We start from the raw sequence: 21435 nt of genomic DNA, 5'->3' as shown, positions 1-21435 counted from the left end.
GCTCTGTCAAGCAATACTATCAGATCTGATGGAGAGCGTGTTTGTAACATCAGAGCAGGTGGAGACAAGAAGCATTTCTCCCATCTGATTGCTGAAAGAACCTCTAAAACCTTTCATGGGCACTTCTTTGTGTTTTCAGTCCAGCTCGCTTTACTAGCACAATGTTGCTATTGTTGCCACCTGTCTTGACACACACAGTAACTTATCACTGCCTCTGTGCAGTTCCACAATGTCGTCGTGCAGCATGTGGAGCTGATACTTTGAGGGGCATAATGTGAATTCATTTAATGTAATAGACATTGGTATATTTAAAATAGTGCTGTCAGTTAAACGCGTTATTAATGGCGTTAATGCAAACCCATTTTAACGGCGTCAATGTTTTTAACGTGAGATTAACGTTCTTTTTGGCCTCACATGCTGTTGCAGCAACTAGTAACGTTGTGAGCCGGCCAGAGAGTAGTAGTAGGCTAACGTTACGTTTTGAGTGGATGGCGAGTGCTGTGCGCTTTTCCGTCTCCAAGTGGGCTCTCCGTATCCAACGCAGCCTGGATCATTTCTCAACACACTCCCCACATCCAAGTAATGACGTATGCAGTGTTAGCAACCAAGCTGGCAGACCCACCGTAGATCGCTAGCTCCTTTAGCTCGGATTAGCTTGTTACGGCAACAACACATTAAACCACGGGACTGCGTCTGTGTTGAAGAACTGCACTTTATTCACAGCACTGCAGGCTGATACACAGCCTCTTTTATTATTGTGTGACTCTCACAATAAGAGGAACTTTAGAGCATTAAAATGAGAAAAAATAATGGGACAAAAGGAAATCAGGAGACATTTAGAATAGATAAAAATGTGCGATTAATCGCGATCAAATATTTAAATCGTTTGACAGCACTAATTTAAAAGTTACATACTGCAGTTTTAAATGTGTGCTGTTTCCTAGTTTAGTGGCTAATTTACCAGCAGTTGAACTTCAAAAAGAAAAAAGTGAATCACAGTCACATGGCAACAGATTTACATAAATAAGAGCTCATATTTGCAAGTATAAAAGACTTGTGATAGAAAAATGTTGCTGGCACATAGATACGTGTATGACTGTGTGGGTATTCATTTGCACTTTTACACATTTGCGTGGCTCTGTTTTTCTTCCTCAGGCAGCGAGGTAACCAGTCTCAGTCCCACGACTCCCACCGGCTGCTATCCATGACTTTGAGTGATCCTGCCAACATTTAACAACTAGTCAGAGTTATGCAGGGCCCCAGGACGCTGAGCAGTAAGACGCTGGAGCAGGAGCAGGTGAAGAGAGTCCTGAGGGAAAGCCTGTGTTCCTGCAACACTCAGAGCACAAAGTTTAGCTTGGCATTCATAGAAGTGCTAACCTCCTGGCTGCAGGCCTGACACTTGGGACAGCTGGCACCGTGTGTGTGTGTGTGTGTCAGTTTTCCTCTCTTCTCACACGACAATACTGTGTTCACAGTCTGTTGTCATCCCCTAATTGGCAGTACCAGAATAGTGTGAACATCAGAGGTTGGAGTTTAAGGGAGTCTTCTTACCTGTGACTGATGTAAAACACGGGGGATAAGAACAACAACTATAATTGGACGTTAGTGTTAAAGGGCATAAAAAAAAAATGTTTGGAATTGTCAACAAACAGCACGAAAAATACAATATCAATGTACTGTTTTAAACAGGGCTGTTAAATCATGACTAATATTGCTGTTGAAAATGTTGTACTTTATATTTTTGAATGACCTTTTGTCTTGTGCTGGTTCCTTCTCCTCTTTTATACTAAAGGTTTTATATTTTCCTCAATACTGTCTTGTCATGTTATGTCAGGTTTTCCATCAAATACTATTATTCCGTTCTAAACTTTTAACTTGTATCCCTTTTGTTCTTCTATTCTAAACGGCCGGTGGAAGCTGTCATGATGCTGAGCTGTGCTGCCCTCTTCTGTCACAGAGTATGAATCACATCTGAGACTGAACGTGACTGACAGCGTCGACAACATTAAGAGCTGTTTGTGCTGTGTTGATTTAAACGGGATGTTAAAAACAGAGGGAGGAAATGCAAAAGGCCTAAGTGAGTAGTCGTGAATAAATAAGTCGTACAAGGGTATTGTTAAAAGTATAATTTAAAGGTAGTATTTGGATTACTAATTAGTAACCAGCATGGAACGAGAACACTGAGACAGAACTTCTCTACCTGACTCAAAGAGTGTCTTCTCAGTGACTGTGACAGCCTATGAAATCTCATTTAAATCACAATAATACAGTTGAAACCAGAAGTTTACATACACTATATACACTATACTGTGAATTTCTCTGTGAGATGAATAAAGTATCTATCTATCTATATAAAAAGACACATATGCTTTTTATTTTCTCACTGTCTGACATTTTTCCTGTTTTAGGTCCGTTAGGATTGCCAAATTTATTTCTATTTGCTAAATGCCAGAATAATGAGAGAAGGATTTTTTTTAGACAATGTTTTATTACTTTCTTCAAAGTCATGCCATTAACCTTTTTTTCTTTGTAGTCTCCTGTAGTTTGTGCTTTTGTTCCCCATCTTCATTCTGCAGGTATACAGCAGCATTGTCCTATACACTTTAACATATTCATATTATCTTATTTCTTACAGGACAGAAGCAAAATATACCAGTGAACTGTAAGTTGTGATATGATGGGCTATACAAATTCTCCTGCAGAGGGCGCAATTCCACTGTGTGCGACAAGTAACTACAGTGTTGAAGTTTGTTCACATGTGGTCGAGGAAGCAGGAAAGGAGAGTTATGAGCGAACTGCACCTTGCAGGCAGCTGGTTTTACTGAATGGTAATCCAACAGGAAGAAAAGCAAACCAAAAAAACATATAGTAAAAAGGAAAAGGTAACACTTTACATTCAGTACAGTACCAAATTAATTGCATGGTAATATAGTTGTTATAGGGAGATTATTATATGTTCATAATATCTGGTAATAACAATGGTAATACTATGTAACTAAGGAGATAATATAACAGTAATAATGTGTTATTTCCAAAGTAATATCAATGTAGTAACTTGGTAATGAGAATCAGTGTAATACAGTCACATGAAAAACTAATAATTACCTTATTACAAAATAATATGACCCGCACACGTTTCCATTGTTATTACCAAGCTATCACTTTGTGATTACCCTAGAAAATAACATATTACCAAAATATTAATTTCCTATAACAAAATGATGTTGAGAGTATTACCATGTAGTTACTGTATACATTAATGTGACGTGTGGATCACTGTGCCAGTGTCAGGTTGATATAAACATCACATCACATCTGAACATTACATGAACAGGTTATTACTCCTAACACACGAACACGGTGTTTCTCAATGACAGGAAGGGGCTATCTCATAGGAAGTGGAAGTAGGAGCGTCCCTCTTTCTGTCACACACACACACACACACACACACAAACACACAAACACATACACTCCCTCACTGCCGTCCACTTGCCTGCCCATCCTGTAGCTGTGAGCAGTGTGAGTCAGGAACACCCCCTCTTTGCTGGACTATTGCTGCCTGCTAGTATTTTGGTAATCGTCATCCTCCCTGACCTGCTGGCCCGATCCTGGCGCCAGGAGTCTCCACGCCCCCCCCTGCCCCCCCCCCCCACCCAACCTCCTCGAGCTGACTACCCCCGACCCCATGGATAATTCAAACCAGCTGTTGCAAGGTGCCTCGGCTACTCCCACCAACTATACAGTACACTCACACTTGCCGATTCTACAGCCTTGACTTTGTCCCATTGTAGGGGTTTTTTGGAAGCCTCTGTCTTTGCAAGAGGTCTCGTTTCTGCATGAAATAAATCTAAGTCAATCACTGGCCTGTTTCAGATCAGCACTGTATCTGGATTTGATGTTGCGACATGGAAGCACACATTCATTGAGCACTTTGCACTTACAAGGAGTCAAACAGTGATATTTGCTTTCCCGGTCCCTCATGAGTGTCAGTGACCTGAATTTCTCCCATTCCTCCGTCCAATCAGTCTTAATGAAGTGGAATGTGCGTCACAGTGAAATGAGAGTCGCAGACAAAACGGAGTTTTGTTGTGATATTCCTCTGCGGACTCATTTCTTTATTGGAGTCACATGAAGAGCATGAGTGTCCTCCGTGATCAAGTGATATGGTGAGGGGATTGACAGTTCCTGCCAAGGAATGTTTAATGAGAAGAATGAAAAACAAAAAAGATGATCTGCTACAGATCGTTTTGCTCCTGCGCTGAAGTTGTGTAGCAGTAAAGGAAATGTTTCCAGTCCCGTTGTGTATTTGTCTTTTGTGTATTTAAGTGTTTTTGGCGTTTGGGGGCTCTGTGTAAAGTAAGGTGCCTCTCTGTCTATGGCCTAACCACAGTGGGACTTTGGACTGAGATGGAGGGGAACCCCAAGCTTTTGATCCCAACTCCACAACCCCCAGCACTGCGGGCTAACAGCCCATGTGTGAAGTGCATACATGTGTGTGTGTGACAGAGATTTGGATTGTTTTTTCCACAGTGGTAGTTGTGCGGTTGCCTTGTAGAACAGCAGTGGATGGTAGTCAGAGACAGAGGCCCAATAGAGGGGGGAGGGGGACTGGTACAAAGAGCTGTTCTGGTGGAACTATGGAGGAAAATAGTTCATGCTGCATTGGGATTTCCTGCCTTAGCCCTGAACACCCCCCTCCCCCCCCCCCCCCCCCCCTTTCTACCAGCTCTGTTCTTGACGGCCTTCAGCAGTATGGAAACTGTTTGGACAGTGTTTCAGCTGGAGTTGGGTGAAGCACTTGATTTAATGAAAGGCCCTGTGGGGACTGTGCAGCAAGATGAGATTTGGTGTTGACCCAGTCTTTTGCAATCAGGTTTCCATAATTTTGTTTCCTGCTTTAATATGTCCACCGTCCACCCAGAGGCTTCAGTGGAGATGAATAGCATTGACTCACAGCACAATGTCCAGTCTATAGCTCTTACAGTGACATGCAACTATTACTGGATGGTGTTATGTGATCTCCTATCACCCACATCTGGAATACACATTACTATGCCATTGGTGGTGTGAATAGAAGCATAAGGCAGCCACACCACTGCAGCCTGTGTTCCATGTAGGGAGGACAGGTGTGTCACCATTTGGCTGAGCCTAGACATATCGCGTGGGTGTCAAAGAGAGGGTGTGTGTGTGTGGGGGGGGGGGGAATAAAGGGGTCTGGGTACAAAAACCTTCTCTTCCAGGGCTTTGATCTTAGGTGTCAGCAGCAGATCTCAGGGGCATGTGTCACTCATTAGCAGTGTGGTGAGAGTGTGCTGGCTCACAGAGAGGAGAGGATGCTGTGAAAATGGCTGCTCACGGGGTGTCCCTGCTAATAAATGCAGGAGAAGCAGTGGAGTGCAATTTAATAAGCGCTCATCGCACTCTGTGCTGCATACATGTATGCTAAACTGATAGCATAGGAAGTGGAATAGACAATTTCATTGAAAGGCCCTGCTGCCAGCACACACTGAGAGAGGTGGGAAATAGAAACCAGATGTCTGAGATCCACCATGAATATGTCAAAGCTCCCGGACTATGTCGGTTCCTCCAAGTCCTATTGGTGCATTGAAACGTTTCTGCACTGTCATCAGTAATGTCTATAATACGCCCTCCCCCTGGACATCTCATACTCTCTTGGCTGCAGCTACAACCCGGAGACTCGCGGAAACAAGCTTCACTATTCCAGAAGATAGATTTTTGTGTGTGTGTTCTTTAGGCTTCAGACCCCACCACATTCCTCAAATTTCAGGGTAACTTCCCATATCCCAAGGCTCAGTCGGGTGGCAAATCTCTCAGCACTCCTTTGTGGATAGATTGCTTTCTCTTGGTTGAGAAAATAACAAGCTACAGAGTAATGACTTAACAAGCAACAGGATAATGGCTTCAACATGTGCAGGACTGTGTGCGCAGGTCTGTGTTGCTGCATAGACATGAGATTGTGCGAGTACTTGCTTATACACACACACACACACACTGTGTGTGTGTATTTCTATCGTTGGGAACCAACTGTGCAAAATCAACTGCTTCTCTGTTTGGTTGAATTGTTTGAAAGTTGGAACTGCACATGAGGGGATCGCTCTCCTACAGACCTGGAGCCTCTGAGCCATTTGTGGCATAAGCAGTACTTGGTGCGTCACAATGACAGGCACGGCCTGTGGGTATAGATGTGTGTGCCAGGTGTTTTCCATCACGGGCCTCCTACATGGAAGACCACTCCTCACAGTCTCTCCTGTGGGTTCACCTGCAGTTGCTTGTATCAGATGATGCTGGAGACAGTGTGAAATCCACTCAGGTGATCAATGTGTGTTCACGTCTTTGTGGGGGCCATTTTGTTTGTTAGACCTTATAGAGTGAGTTCATTCTGGGAAACTGAGGACAAAATACGTGTATGTTGGAGAGTCTTGGTTTTTACTAGTGTTTTCTATCTGTGGTGTGATGTCACACAGCTGTTCCACAAGTCTCAACCCTCTTTGATCTCCAGTGGAGCAAATGGGAAATGCTCAACAGCGCAACCCTCAACAGTCGGTGAATTAATGCTCCGCATAAAAAAGGCAATATGTTGAAGTTAAGTGATGGTAGAAAAACAATAAATGACACTTGAAATGCTAACAACTATCCACCAGCTACACTGTTTTGGTCTGGGATGTACAATCAGAAATAATACTAATACTAACAAGCTGAAAGGAGGTAGGAATAAATCAGTTCCCTGCTGGGGCTTATATACTGGAGTGAGAACAGTAGTATTTCCCTGTCATGCTGTTATTATAATTATTGTTATTATTATAATAATAATAATAATAATAATAATAATAATATAAAAATGTACCTGGGCTGCAGGATCCAGATCCACGTACGAGGCCATTGTTATGTGTAGTATGTCGTCATTATTATGCTGTGATTAACATCAATATCAGTATCTTTTTTTTTCTTGCAACAGTTCATGCCACTGCTTGCATGAAAATATCACATTACCAAAATTAATCCTACTGTTACCTGCTGGCTGGTCTCTCTCTTCTGCCTGTACCTTGCCACACTCTTTCCTTTTCTCTCCCCCCTTTCTGTCCCTCACCTCTCCTTTGTCCCCCATTTTTCCTTTCACCCCAACTGACTGAGGTTCTGTCAGAGATTTCTTCTTGTTCTTCTTTAGTTCTCTCCTCTGACACCAAATGCTTGCTCACGGTGTGAACTGTTGGGTTTCTCTTCTCTCCATAAAATATTGTAAGGTCTCAGCCTTGAGGTAATGAATGTTGTGATTTAGCATTATACAAATAAAAATCCATTTGGTTTGAGTGGTCCAGTTAAATTGTAGTTGTAACCATAACCAAACATGTCTATACTTTATATTGGTGTGGCTATAAATCCCTGGACACAGCATCCTAATGGTGTGTCACTGGCTGACCATTAAGGTGGCGTGAACGAAGTTGAAAGAGTTGCATTTTGTACACATCACTTTGACTACAACTGAACAAACAACCGGCATATACAGTATGTCATGCACCTGCATGCGAGGAGATTACTTTCTTTATCAGCAGATAGCAGTAGTCTACATTCCTCATTTTAAAAAAAATAATCTGTAGAAACATATTCAACAGTATTGCACGTAAAGTGCAGTGTTTGTTGATCTTGTCACTCGGTTCTCACACAGACAGACAGACAGGCAGGCAGACAGACAGACATGCACAAGCTTCTTATTTTTTACAAACCTGAGCCTTGAAAACTAAGGACGCAGTGGGAGATTATCTTTCTCCCAGCACACAGTGTGATGCTGTTTACGCACAGTTACACAGTGACATGTCCCGACAGGTGGGCACAAATCTGTGGAACCACTTTCATAATACTCTGTCAAAGCCTCCGGCGACAGCCCAACGTCCCTGTGCACTATGTCTGGGAAAATATGCTAAGGTGCATTCCACCACAGCAAACAGGTGAAATTTCCTGTCAGGTGGCGTATGGGCTACACTCCAGCAGTGCTAGTAACGTGGGTTATACATGACAGTTGGTCCTCACTGATAGATAGATAGATAGATAGATAGATAGATAGATAGATAGATAGATAGATAGATAGATAGATAGATAGATAGATAGATAGATAGATAGATAGATAGATAGATAGACACTGAACATTTTGTTTGGACATTTTAAGCAGGGCTGTTTTGAAGACCCGCTGGGAGCTCCAGGCAAAAGGCACCCGAGCGACCTAACAGAACCTCCACTCACACCAAAACACATGATACCAAACCACAAGCAAAAGCCAATAATATCTGCCTTTTGTGTCCTGTTGACACACATATATATGCAGATGCGCCACAGCTAGCTAAGACGCTACACAAGTAGCACTGATTATCAAGAAATGTGTGTTTTTTTTGGGCCAGAAATTGGGTTCACTCTCTCCCTTCATGTCCCAGCAGCCCCTGTGTGAGGCAATGCCCCATTAGGACCCACAGAGGAAAACTAAAGAACTCATGCACCATCCATCCATCTACCTCTCCCCCGTCTACTCTCCCTCACTGTGCTCCTCACTGGCATCAAGTCCCGAGCAACACATGTCTCTGATCGAGTCCAGCCTGCGTCATCAGTTAGTAAACGCCAGGCTCCAGGAAAACCAACAGAGAGCACATTCATAGCCGGCGACCCTGTGACTGGGTGTGTGATTCATTACTCTTTAATATGCACCCCTACCCCCATCCCTTCACCCACCCAACCACTTCTCCGATCCAGCCTTGGGGCAATTCTACAGCCTGATCAAATCCATCATTAGACATACTTGTGGTGTTACTGCTGTTGGCCTTCTTATTTACCACATGCAGCCGCTGTGCCTCTGGCCTGTTTGCAGCTCTGTGGAGTGGAATTAGCTCTGGATTCTGATGTTTACATCAGCACATTGAACTCACTGAGTCACAGAGGAAGAAGAGCGGGGCAGATTTTCCAGGGTTGAGAACTCCACCAAACATTAGACATCGAAAGTAATTAACACCAAAACATCAGTGAGTAATGAACTGCTCTGAACAAAGCAACAGACATTGAGACGCGCTAATCTTACTAGTCCTAATCTGAGTAAGACAAGGGAGTAATACATGAGGGGAGAGGTGTACAGCTGAGGATAAGTTGATGGTTTCACTGCTGTCAAAACTGCATTCTCTACCTATTCGTTTGCATTAATTAAGCATGATGATGATGGCTCTGTTGTAAGTAACATGGTGACTGCTTTTTATAATGTTTCAGTACAATGGTGACTTTCAGTCGACAGTCACAAGTGTGAGTTTCAGCATGTGCATATTCAGGGTCTGTGTTAGGGTTCATCTTGGGCACCAAAACCACAATGAGGTAAAGAGTCAGAGGTTCTCTTCAAGTCTTGAGTGTGAGATGAGTCCAGTTTATGGGACTGTGACAGCTCCTTCCTGTCTCCCATGCTATGAGACCAAACTGCTCCCGCACCATCTTTAGTTCCTGGCCACCCAGCTCCACCCTGAAACGTTGGCTAAATGAGAAGCCATGGGTGGGACAGCTGACGGGGGGATGGTACATGGCAATGGAAGTGGCAAAGTGCAGTTGTAGAAACAGCACTTGAGCTGTGCAGCTCCTCAAACCAGACCTGCTTTTTTTGGACAAAGTAGGCCAATGTAAACTCCCACTTCCTGTTGGCCTTGTCAAAGAGGGAGAGAGATGATCCCTCTGTAAAGAGAGAAAGCGCTGCTGCAAAACTCTGCATACACACACACACACACACACACACACACATAGGTTTGCGCAGCTATTTTTCTTAGACCACAGCACATTCATTTGGACAGCCTAGACAAAGCATTATCCCTAACCTTAACCACAACCAGTTAGTTAGTTGGTTAATGCCTAACCCTAACCTAAATCTGAACACTGTTTAATCTATTTTAGCCCAAAACTTAAACTGAGGCTATGCCTTATTAGGTTTTGGTCCCAAGAAGGACTACTGGTCCTGACAAGTTCAGTGTTTATGCCAAAAGAAAGTCCTATAAAAGCAGTAAATACACACACACACACACACACACAAATAGAAATACAGCCATAGAGGCAGGCAGATAGTGAGTGGGAGAGAGCGAGTGAGTGAGTATGAGACCGAGGAATACACAAACACAGTGGGGTTCAGGAATGTTAAACACATGCTTTATGGCATAAATAGCAGCCACTTTTGGTAAATTACAGTGAGTGCTCTGGCACTGTAAAGCACACAGCAGGAAAACGCTCTCAGATTTCAGATCCAGGCCCTCCACTCTCCCCCAGGAACAAGAAAGAGAGCATATTGTGTTTTCATTTCTCTATAAAAAGGCAGAAATAAGTACAGCAGTGTGTGATGCAGCTGAGAGTTGGAATGTGGAAGGTTTCTTGTCGCCAATCGAGGCTGTGTAGCATCTGCAGCTATATTGACCTCATGAGAGTAGAAGAATAAAGCCAAGATGTGCTTAAAATGTTGTTACTGGGTTTTTTTGTGTGTTCAAAACCCCTCCCCTTCTAAATAAAAGCAGCAGCTCATCAATAATGTAATTATTAGGATCATCAAACAAACTGCAGAATAGAGTCCACATGAAGTAAGGGACTTCTTTCGATCGTCTGCACTAGCGCAGCTAACACCCTCACCTCGGGACATACCGGCTGACATCATCAAAACAGTCCTGAGCTAACCTCCAACATCTGAGATTCTTTATCCATCCAACAGCATCCTGGGTAAAAGAAAGCAGAACATTCACCATAGTCAAAGGCCTTCACATTAGCTCCACATTAGACCTGCTTAGTGTTTGCGCACAGATGTTTTAGAAAAGTCGAGGCAGTTTTGTTTGAAGAGTACGAGGTGAGTCACTTGCTACATGCTCGTTGCTGGAGATGAGCACATCTCCCTGACTCAGAGGGAAATAAGGAACTGTGCCGTGGAACAGCTTACCTCATTCAGTGCTAGCCCAATTGAGCCTCCGCCAACCAACTAACCGACAGACACACTGACTAGTGGCTTTACTTGCTGACTGAGCGAACAGGAGCCATGGGAACCTAATGCTCCAGTCTGGAAAGACTCTGACTCACTGTCTAAGCAGAGGACGAGGAGAGGAGAGCGTTTTACTTTCGCTGAGGACGTGCATATACATTACGCGGCTTACTATCCTTTCAAAAGCTGCAGTAAGGACACATGAATCCATCTTGAATCTTGGGATTGACTGGAAACAGATGCCAACATTCACTGGCGTTGTTCTTCCAACTCCCTGTGCCTCGACAAACTGTTTTTCACGTTTCCAGCAGTGTTTGCACAGTAACAGTGAGACGTAGCTGGCAGGTGAAAACGGGAAGCAGGTGAATGCACCTGCTTCCCATCACCTGCACATCTGCAATTACGCCTTAACACAATGGCCAGTTTGCTCACCACGCCTCATGTAAAGATCCTGAGCAGACATCCCAGTTAATGATCACACGGAGCTTTTATAACTAACGTATAAAATGAGTGCACTCATTTCTTTTAGTATTCCACAAAGATAAAAACTGAGTTGTTCTACATCAATGCAACTGACTAGTTTTAATACATAAACATAAATTACTTTATTGAATGTAAATTTATCAGTTACAACATACAGGAAAACAGAAGTGAACACACAAGCATGGTACAAATCTGAACACACGTCATCAGCACATTGCACTATAAAACACTGCCAAAAAAAATTGTTTAGGAAAGTTAAAAATTCATCTTTGTACTGTCCATTTATATGATTATCATCACATACAAGAGAACCATGTCTTCATGGTGTAAACTTTAATAGTCTTTGGTCCCAGCTTTATTGCATTTGCAAAATGATTTGTGGTAATTTCTACTAATACTGCATTTTTTTTTCTAAAGCCACAATAGTAACTGAGGTTAAAAAAGCACATTTTTGGTTTCAAAAAAGTAATACAATTAAAAAAAAAAAGAAAATAAAAAGACCCAGAGTTATTCAAATGACAAAATATGGCTTTGGCTGGTATTAACACTGTGGTAACCTTGAGTGCATGGCTTTACCAATCACACAGAATAAAGCTTCTTTGGATAACAACAGACACAATGGCTTTTCCTATATCAGAATTCATCAGATAAGAAAGAAAGTTTGGATGCAGTCAAAAACAGAAGCTTAAAGGATCCCTACTGGTGAAAACAATCTAACTGATGCCATTCTTTTGTCATGACATGCTTCCTCTTTTTTTTTTTCAAGCAAACCAAGGGCAGCGGAAGTCACCTGCTATCAACCGGCGAAGGTCGTGGCTGTGACACCTGTTAGCACCTCGTCTATCTACACCACAGTACCAGGGACAGTTGTGTGTGCATTTGCTTGGTGTGTGTGTGTGTGTGTGCTATGAGGCACGCTGAGAGATTTAGTCCACCCACACACCCCTACCTCTCAGCAGCTGTGTCTGAGCAATGATCCTGAGTTGGCCCACACCAGGACAGAGACAGGAAAGAACACATCTTACCACAATTAGTTCACTACATATTTGGTCTTTGGGCACAATGACATAGGGTTCTGAAATCAAGTAAGTGTCAATATTGCTCAGTATATATTGGTCCAGCTTCAGGACTTCAGACAAGGGGTGAAAGAAAGGAAATCTGCTCCTCAGCTGTTTTTTTTTTTCAGGGTACAGGGAATCTAAGAGGCTTGTAAAGTCATATCCATAATAAAGCTTGATTCCCTCCAAGTCTCTTAAGTTAGGCCACTTTGTGTGGCCTTATAGGCCAGCTGGGCTTGTACAGACCACATCTCTGTGTCCAGCAGCCCTCCACTGCCCTGAACTCTGAGTGGGTCCCTCTGTCACTCTCTCTGTCCACCGTGTCTCACACGGTGGGGGAGCAGCACCCTGAGGAGCTGTGCTTCTGCAGCAGTGACATGCGGCTGAAGGTGCGAGCGCAGACGCCGCACTGGTACTTTTTCACTTCGGCGTGGGTCTGCAGGTGAGCGCGCAGGTTGGAGCGGTCAGCAAAGGCCCGGTTGCAGTGGGGGCAGGAGAACGGACGCTCGCCTGGACAGAAAGGAATGGAAACACATTGTGCTATTAATTCAGTGGCACTGCTTTTAGATTATACAGTGATGACACCATTCACACACACACACACACAGAAGATAACGGAGAAGCACATGATAGGCTGGTGGGGTCACAGACTGACTGAATTAACATGATTCCATAAAAGCCAAATGAGATTAGCATGCTGTCGAGTTGCTGCAGGTACTAAGTGCCGTGTGATAGCAGAGAGCCTTTAGGCCACCGTTTAACTCTTTTGTTACTCATTTGCCGCCGTCTTGTCCTCTTCCCCCTCAGCTGTGATAATTGGCCGACGAGCCATTGTTGCCTGCGCATTAATCACAATGAGTGATCAATGAGTGGAGGGTCTACTCAGGGCGTCACTGTGTAATCAGGTCTGCTGATCAAGTGTTAAGCTCATCAAATCGATTGCTACTGATAACCCTCTCTCTGACTACACAGTTCCAATGATGAGGGATTGACCTGGTGACTCACATGACAGCGACTCAAGCGCAAACTCACTTGTACTGCGACTTCTTTACCTATGAATCAAGTGATTCAGAGACCTTTACGGTGCCTCTGGGGCAAACAACAGAAACCGCATATAACAAAAAAGACGTGACACAATAATCACATGGTTAAAAGACAAAGGTCAGTTTGTTCAGATGTTACAAATCAAATGTATTAGATATAAACAGATTTAGTAGTGTTTGAACACACATGTTTACCTGTGTGTGTGCGGATGTGGCCACGCAGCAGCCATGGCCTTGAGAAAGCCTTTCCACATGTGGTGCACACACAGGGCAGGGTGTGTGAGCGTATGTGCATCTTCAGAGCCCCCAAGCTGGTGTATTCTTTGGGGCAGTGTTTGCAGAGGAAGACCGGCCTTGTCGCTGCTGTGATGGGGGCTTCTCTGTCCTCCTCCTCTGGAGGACTGACGTGAGTCATGACGCCCGTGCATTTCATCCGCTGGCGAGGGGCATACGTGTGTACTGGTTCGGGGCTGGGGGGATCTGATGTGCGTCCTTCGTCCTCTTCTCCACTGCTGCTGGCACTGCTACTGAGGCTGGATGGGGAGCTGAGGTCCAGAGGGCCTGGTGTGGCAGAGGGCTCTATTTGGGATGTGGGCATGTAGAGGGCGGGCAGCACACTGAGGTCCCACACTAATCCTGCTGTGAAACAGGTGGCTGAGGTGTCATCTCCTGGTGAGAGCTCCGCGAGAGCAAACCTCTCCTGTAAAGTGTCTAAGAAGAAACATGAGAGGATGCTTAAAACACAGCGGCCAGTGCTTGGAAATAAACCAAAATACAATCACATTAGAATGAATTTTAGACAGCACACAACACATCCACTGTCTGAAGTGAGTTCTATTTACATTCACCGAGTACACATTCACTATTCCTGAAAATGGAGTTTTTCTCAACATGGACTGAGCTAAAGCTGGAGCCATGGGAAGTTTTCATGGGCCGTTTCCTCCCACGTATTCACAGGGGCTTGTAACATGAATGGTGCTCTGTGTGGTTGCAGAGAGGGGGGAAAGTGCATCTAACGGGCCCCAATTTGAACAGTCTGGTTTGTGACTGAACCAGGCACGCAACATACTTTTATGTTAATAAACAACACGTATACACATTGCGAAACAACACTGGTCTTTTTTTGGCACATGCAAAATTGTGGTGTTGTTTTTTTTAATCCATTTAGGGGAAAAAACAGCTTCTTAACTCACCATTCTGACATTCCAGTTCACTGTAGTTTGGCTTTTGTCTAGCGAAGTACTTTTTGACCAAAAAAGATCGAGGCATTGTCCTTTTTCAGTGTTAAAAACTGTGCGTAAAAGTCTCCAGCGGCCACGACGCAATGTTCCAACAAACCAAACGGCAGAAATGAGAAAGTGGTCCTCGGCTCCGTGGGAGAAGACGAATAGATCCTCGCGTGGTCCGCAGCTTACACTGGACTTGAGCAAATAAATAACCGTGTCCGTGTAGCATTCGTGAAGAATGACTAAATGCTCGTCTCTGTTCTGAAATAGTCTGACAGAGGCGGTAGGGGTGTGCTCGCCCCTGAGGCCCTCCTCCCCACCTCCTCCAGTATCACTGCTCAAGTGCGCTGGAAGACGACGCGCAGTCTCAGCGTTCACATTCAAAGTCTGTGAGAGTTTATCAAACAACCTGCGAGTCACTCACTCACTGTCTCTCTTCAATGGACCTGATGCCGACACTCACCTGTCACTCAAACTGGACCCGGAGAACCAAACACATGGACTTATAGTTTTGTTAAATCAAAATCAATAGTGTTAAATTAAGAGGACATGATAAAAGTTACTGCTCTGGCACTGATGCGCGTTTTAACATGGAGACTATGATTTTGCACCAGTTCATACTCCATTTATTACAACTATATCAATGATGCACTGAACCTGTGTCAGTCATTGCGCTTCTATAGAGTAACTGCGCCATCTTCTGGTAACAAATGACTAGTAAGTACCACAGAAGCGATTTATTTTTTTTGCGATTTTTTCTGCTGGTGTAGAAGTATCGAGAAGGCCAGACCGTGGTCCTGTATGAGACACTAGGGAGTAGCAGAGAACTATGTGAGGGTGGTACAGGACATGTATGGGGACATTATTTTGTTCGCAGATCATATTGTAATCTGTAGTGAGAGCAGGGGATAGGTGGAAGAGAGATGGAGGTCTGCACTGGAGAGTAGAGGAATGAAGGTGAAGTGTATTAGTGGGAGTAAGACAGAATACCTGTGTGTGTGAATGACAGTGAGACAGTTGGTCTGTGAAGATTCAAGGAGTAGAGGTAGAGGTTCAGTTTAAATACCTGCGGTCAACCATCCAAAGCACTGGACAGTGCACAAGAGAGGTGAAGAAGAGCGTGCAGGCTACAGGACGGCAGTGAGACCTGCTATGATGTATGTGACAGTGGATCTGTGTAAAAGACAGGAGGCAGAGCGGGAGATGCTGAGATTTTCATTGGGAGTGACCAGGATGGAGAGGATTACAAATGAACATATTCCAGGGAGAGCTCAGGTTAAATGTTTGGAAATAAAGAAAGAGAGTTGAGATTGAGATGGTTTGGTCACATGCAGAGGAAGAGGAGGGATAAAGATTATATTGGACAAAGTATATCGAAGATGGAGCTGCTGAGCAGGAGGATGTTGTGAATATACACATGCATATATACATAGATATCATGTGTATATAATAAAAACAGGACACTGAATGGCTGTGTATCATTGTTTGAACTAAGATAATTTAAATATACAAATTGGCAAAATGTGCAACGTAAATCCAGATTTGAGTTGTTTTAATATGGACTAACAATTCAAATGTTTTTTTTATTTATGCAATTATGCAAAAGCAAACAAAACTATACATTGACAGATGCAGCAGTCATAGTAACTATATTACCTTTACAGTATCATAGAGAGCAGAGAACCCCAACAGTTCACACAGTGAGCAAGCAGAACAGAGACTCAGAGATGTGCAGCATCTGCCTCGACCGGTTGGGGTGAAAGGAACAATGGGGGACAGAGGAGAGGTGGGGGAGCGAAAGGACAAGAGGGAGGTGAGGTAGAGACAGAAGAAAGAGTCCAGGAGCAGAGATACAACACTTGTATCAAGTTATAAGTTTAGACAAGACAGTTCTGAGTCAGTGATGACATGTTTATATAACTACAATGTCATTTATATAAGCAGCAGCAGAGATTGTTGATAAAAAAAAATCAACTTTAATTATAGCATATTAATTATTCACACTAAATTGTTGTGGGTGTTTCCGCCTCTGTTCATTTTCAGTCAGACGAGCAAACGTAATCATTGATGGTGCGCATGAATCCACAGATGAGGTAAGTAAATCATTCAGGAGCAGAACTGTGACACAGGTGGGCAACAGGAATCAGCCAGCATATCCATCATGTTTCATTTATGGCTGAACCAGCAGGTTCTAACAATAATTGTTCAATGTAGGTGTATGCATATGTGTACATGTATAAGTGTGCATGTGTAGATGTATGTGTGTGTGTGTGTGTGTGTTTGTGTGTGTGAGCATGTGTATGTTTAAATGTATGTAGAGATGTAATCAAATGTGCAATATACAGATTATGAATGTAGCCTACTGATGCATGTTATAAGTATTAAAAAAACCGGGGTGCAGTTGATTAATTGCACCATATTCTAAAGAAAACTGGACAAAAAGAAGACACTGGGTGGCGCTATATCATAAATGTTCTCAAAAAATCAGAGCAGGAGCACAACAGCTTTTCTCCCCATTTAAGCACCATGTCACTATTTCAGGACTGTAACAGTTATTAGACTGATCAGCTTTTTAAATACGAACATGTTTTATTATTATTATTACTATTATTATTATTATTATTATTTGCTTCGACTGTAAACTGAATATGTTTGGTTTGTGGACAGCATGTTTAGGGTTAGGATAAATATATATAAACGTTTCAAACAACAACTAAAAGAGTTATCATCACTAAATAATCCTTTTATCACTCACAGTAGAGCATTCATTTACAGAGCACACGAGGTGTGTTTCAAAGCACATGTTCATCAGTCAGTGAGACTCAGTGTTTGGCTTGTGTCACCGCCACAGGTCACTGTTGTTCCTCTGAATCAGGGCGGTTCATTGAGGAGTGTATGAAAAGCACACACACACACACACACATCATGTGTTAAGGACACACCCTCATTGAAAGTATGAACACAAACTCATTTGTCAGACAGGAATAACTGCGCTGTGTTTCTAGAGCACTTTTCTAGCCTTGGTGACTGCTAAACGTAAAGTATTTTACACCAGAGGTTCTCAAAGTATAAATGCTGATCAAAATGAGTCAAAGAGCAATTTTAATAAAATGAATCAAAATAGTCTGGAGGTCAAATGTGGGACTATGAAAGATGTCTGGAGTATTAGGCTGATCCGTTTCAGAATGTGAATACATCTCACAGCATTAGGTATACAAATCTCACGAAGTATTAGTGAGATTATCAGTGTTAGAATTATAGGATTATGCCATTCACACCCATTCATCCATATTCACACAGTCCCTCTATTCGGTGTCATTTATATAAAACAACATCACAAACACAATCTGCCTCCAAGAGCTTTGCAGTCTGTACAGCACGTGTCACCCTCTGTCCTTAGACCCTCACACCGAGTGAGGAAACCTCAGGAGGTAGTGAGCTCTCTGTCCGCTCCAGGCTGCAGCTGCAAGAGAAGCCAAACCAAACCACGTGCTCACTATGCAGTCTCTGATTGGTGTATTAACAGTGGTGGGCGGAGACATGGGCGGAACATCTGCTGCCTTGAGATCACTTGAATATTTGAAACAACACAACAGCCTCCGTAGTTGTTTGGATTATTTTCATCCATAATATTGAGAGGATTCACTGCTGCAGCTGAAACAGTCATCACAGGTGAGACCACACACACACACACTGCAGCTCAACAGTAATCAGATGCTGTTACTGTTAATTCAAAAACTGTGGATATTCATTCAAAGTCAGATATGGTCGGTGAGAGAGATGATCTGTGTCCTGTTATTACTCACATCATTTCTCTAGTAACAATAATAATAGTAAGTGTGCACTGCAGAGATTATTGATGTCAAGTGCAATATTGTAATATTGTAACTTAGATACACACATTTTCCAGTTCCAGTGTTTTCTCCATGTGAACACACGTGTTGTGTTTAATCTCTGACTGTTGGGAGGGGAAGTATAGTTGAAATCATATCACAGTAATCGTAAATGACAAAAAACAAGTAAACTAGGATGTGGTAAAAATGAGCACATGCAGTGCTGCAGGAATTCACTGGCTCCGGTAAATATTGCTCTTCAGATGAGGTAAAAAATTATTATATGTCAAAGATCCAAGCTGTGCCCTGACGCCGTGTTTAGTTAAAAAATCCCCTCCCCCACTTATTCAGAAACAGATGGACCTTAACAATGAAATTGTGGGGGAGTGGGAATCCTCATTCAAACCACTGTATAGGACTTTTCATTGGTTGCTCATAAAGACTCATGGAGAATCTCAGACTCTTCCAAACTGTCCAAAAATATAAAAATCCTAAAAATATCATGATGTTTAATAAGTGTATTTAGTGAAGTGGTTAAATAATGTATGATGATGCTGCTGCATAAACATGCACAAGTTCATGAGCCCGTGTTTGGTTTTTGTTCTTTTCTTCTCGTTTTCAGCAGTAACAAACAAACAAACAAACAGCAGAGACACACATCGAGAGAAGACCAGGAGAAATGTTCAGAACCATCAACCGTCTGTTGTTTGGAGGAGAGGAGGAGAATCCTAAAGAAGTCAAGTCTGAAGAAGTGGTGGATGAAGGCTGGCTTGTTGTCAGTCATGAAGGTCAGTCAGGATGGCCTCAGTGGTTCCTCTGTTGGGTGTGGAAATATTAATGTCATTTATAAATGACAAAAAACAAATAAGTCAGTATGTGGTAACTGTTCTTCAGTTTGGGGATGCAGGAAAATAACTTCAATAACTTCAGACACACATCAAAGGGATCCAAGAAGGTGATAAGTGAAGAAGCCTTTAACTTTATTCAGTGACTAAATCACTGAATATCAACAGTGAAAACATGCCTTTGTTCATCAGATCACAAAATCTTCTTCTTCTTCTTCTTCTTCTTCTTCTTCAGGCTGTGTTGTAATACTGCCCCCCCCAACACACACACACACACACACACAGTTTGAAGTACCTTATCATGGTCCTTCTCATCCTCTTGTCTTCTCAGTCTCCTCTTCCACCCCGCTGTCTTCTCCTCTCTTCAGTCTCATTATCACAGTTTGAATTTCTCCTTCATCCTTATCCTAATTCCTTAATCCTTCTGGATTAGTCCGCGCTCTCCTCTCAGCTCCTCAGTCCCATCCTATCCTTGGGCTGCTGCTTAATATCAATATGGTAAATAGTTTGTGTTTAAAGAGCACTTACCTTTCTAGTCTTGATGACCCCTCAAAGCTGCTGTACACTACACTTTTTCCATTCACTCATTCACACCCGTTCACTCACACTTTAATACAGCACTTTTTCCGTCCATCAGGAGCTACGTGGGTGACTACATTGGGAATATCACATGATCATTCTTTGTTTGTCACTGTTTGTCATGAAGTATAAAAGACTTGATCACCCTCTTGAGTGACTCAGATGTTTTCAACTTGTGTAAAACCATAAATGGTCAACTTCATAAGTTTACAGTAATCTATGTGGATCCGGGTCAGAGGCTGTGCAGAGATCGCCACTACGAACCTCAGACCAGACCTCGTGCTCTGGTCCTCCTTCCTTCACAAAGGTGGACATAATAGAGCTGACCATGCCCTAGGAGGATGCTACTAAATGCTAATGGCTGACGTATTCCTTTAAGGCTCTTTCCTTCGTAGACAACGAAGGAAAGAGCCTTAAAGGAATACTTCAGCCATTAGCATTTAGCTTTGCATTACTAGAATAGGGTTAGTATTATTGAAAAACTGTGCTTCCCAACCTCAGTTTCCCCTGAGTTGAGAAATATCTTCATTCTTTTTTTTGTTACGTACGGAATAAGGTCCGGTCCCCCTATGAGTGAGTCTAAAAAAAGCGGAATTATCGTTGAAGTTTCAAGCCTCGGACCAAGTGTCACTGGTGGGCACGTAACAAAAGTTTTAAGTTTAAGTTTAAGTTTGCCGAGCTGGCAGCCGATGCTAAGCAACGTGGCTGGAAAACCAAGGTTTGTCCAGTGGAGTTCGGCTGCAGAGGCTTTATGGGGCAAACAACGACCAGGCTGCTTCAGGACTTGGGAGTTTGAGGCCAATCCCAACGCCAAGCCATCAAAGCCCTCTCAAACACAGCTGAACAGGCGAGCCGATGGCTCTGGATGAGAGAGACGCCACCTGGGCTCCAAAATAGCATCTGTGGCAGAGATGGGCTAAGAGCTGAGGGCGGCGCCTCTGGAGGTGTCGTGACTCGTGAGCCTGTCTTCCAAACACCAACCAGAGAAGGAGGGTGTCCACCCGATTACCCCAATGAGGCCCTGAAGCCTTCTGTCCCATAAACAGTACCATGACTCCTACCTGGAAACCCCTCGGACCCTCTAACCCACCTCACACCTCAGGAGTGTAAATCACTAAGGGATTGTACGACCTGGTCCTAATCCAGAACCACATGTTTTGTATTTAAAATGACACTTTACATGCAGTCCTATGTGAAATGTCCGGCTGCTCGTGTCTCCACAGAAACAATAACAGCAGAGAACCAGGATGCAGAGCTGAGTGACAGCCGACCACTGGACACTGCTCATCGTGCAGACACAGTCGCTGACATGGAAACTGACGCAAGGTGAGGACATCGAAAAATCTTCATATCATAGAGCTCCAGAGTTTGCGCACAG

General features: G+C 43.3%; 1 protein-coding gene across 1 annotated transcript; it reads right to left on the bottom strand.

Moving 5' to 3' along the window:
- Positions 1-11553: 11553 nt before the first annotated feature.
- On the bottom strand, positions 11554-15058 carry snai1a (snail family zinc finger 1a). The gene is made up of 3 exons (XM_058632803.1): positions 14768-15058; positions 13770-14285; positions 11554-13041 (listed from the first exon to the last, which is right to left on the bottom strand). Exons 1-3 carry the CDS (start codon positions 14841-14843, stop codon positions 12857-12859), a joined length of 777 nt encoding a protein of 258 aa, XP_058488786.1. The 5' UTR covers positions 14844-15058; the 3' UTR covers positions 11554-12856.
- Between the last annotated feature and the right edge of the window lie 6377 nt (positions 15059-21435).

Source organism: Solea solea, chromosome 6, assembly GCF_958295425.1.
Source record: "Solea solea chromosome 6, fSolSol10.1, whole genome shotgun sequence".
NCBI classification, from domain to species: Eukaryota; Metazoa; Chordata; class Actinopteri; order Pleuronectiformes; family Soleidae; genus Solea; species Solea solea.
This window is presented reverse-complemented; position numbering and strand designations above follow the sequence as displayed.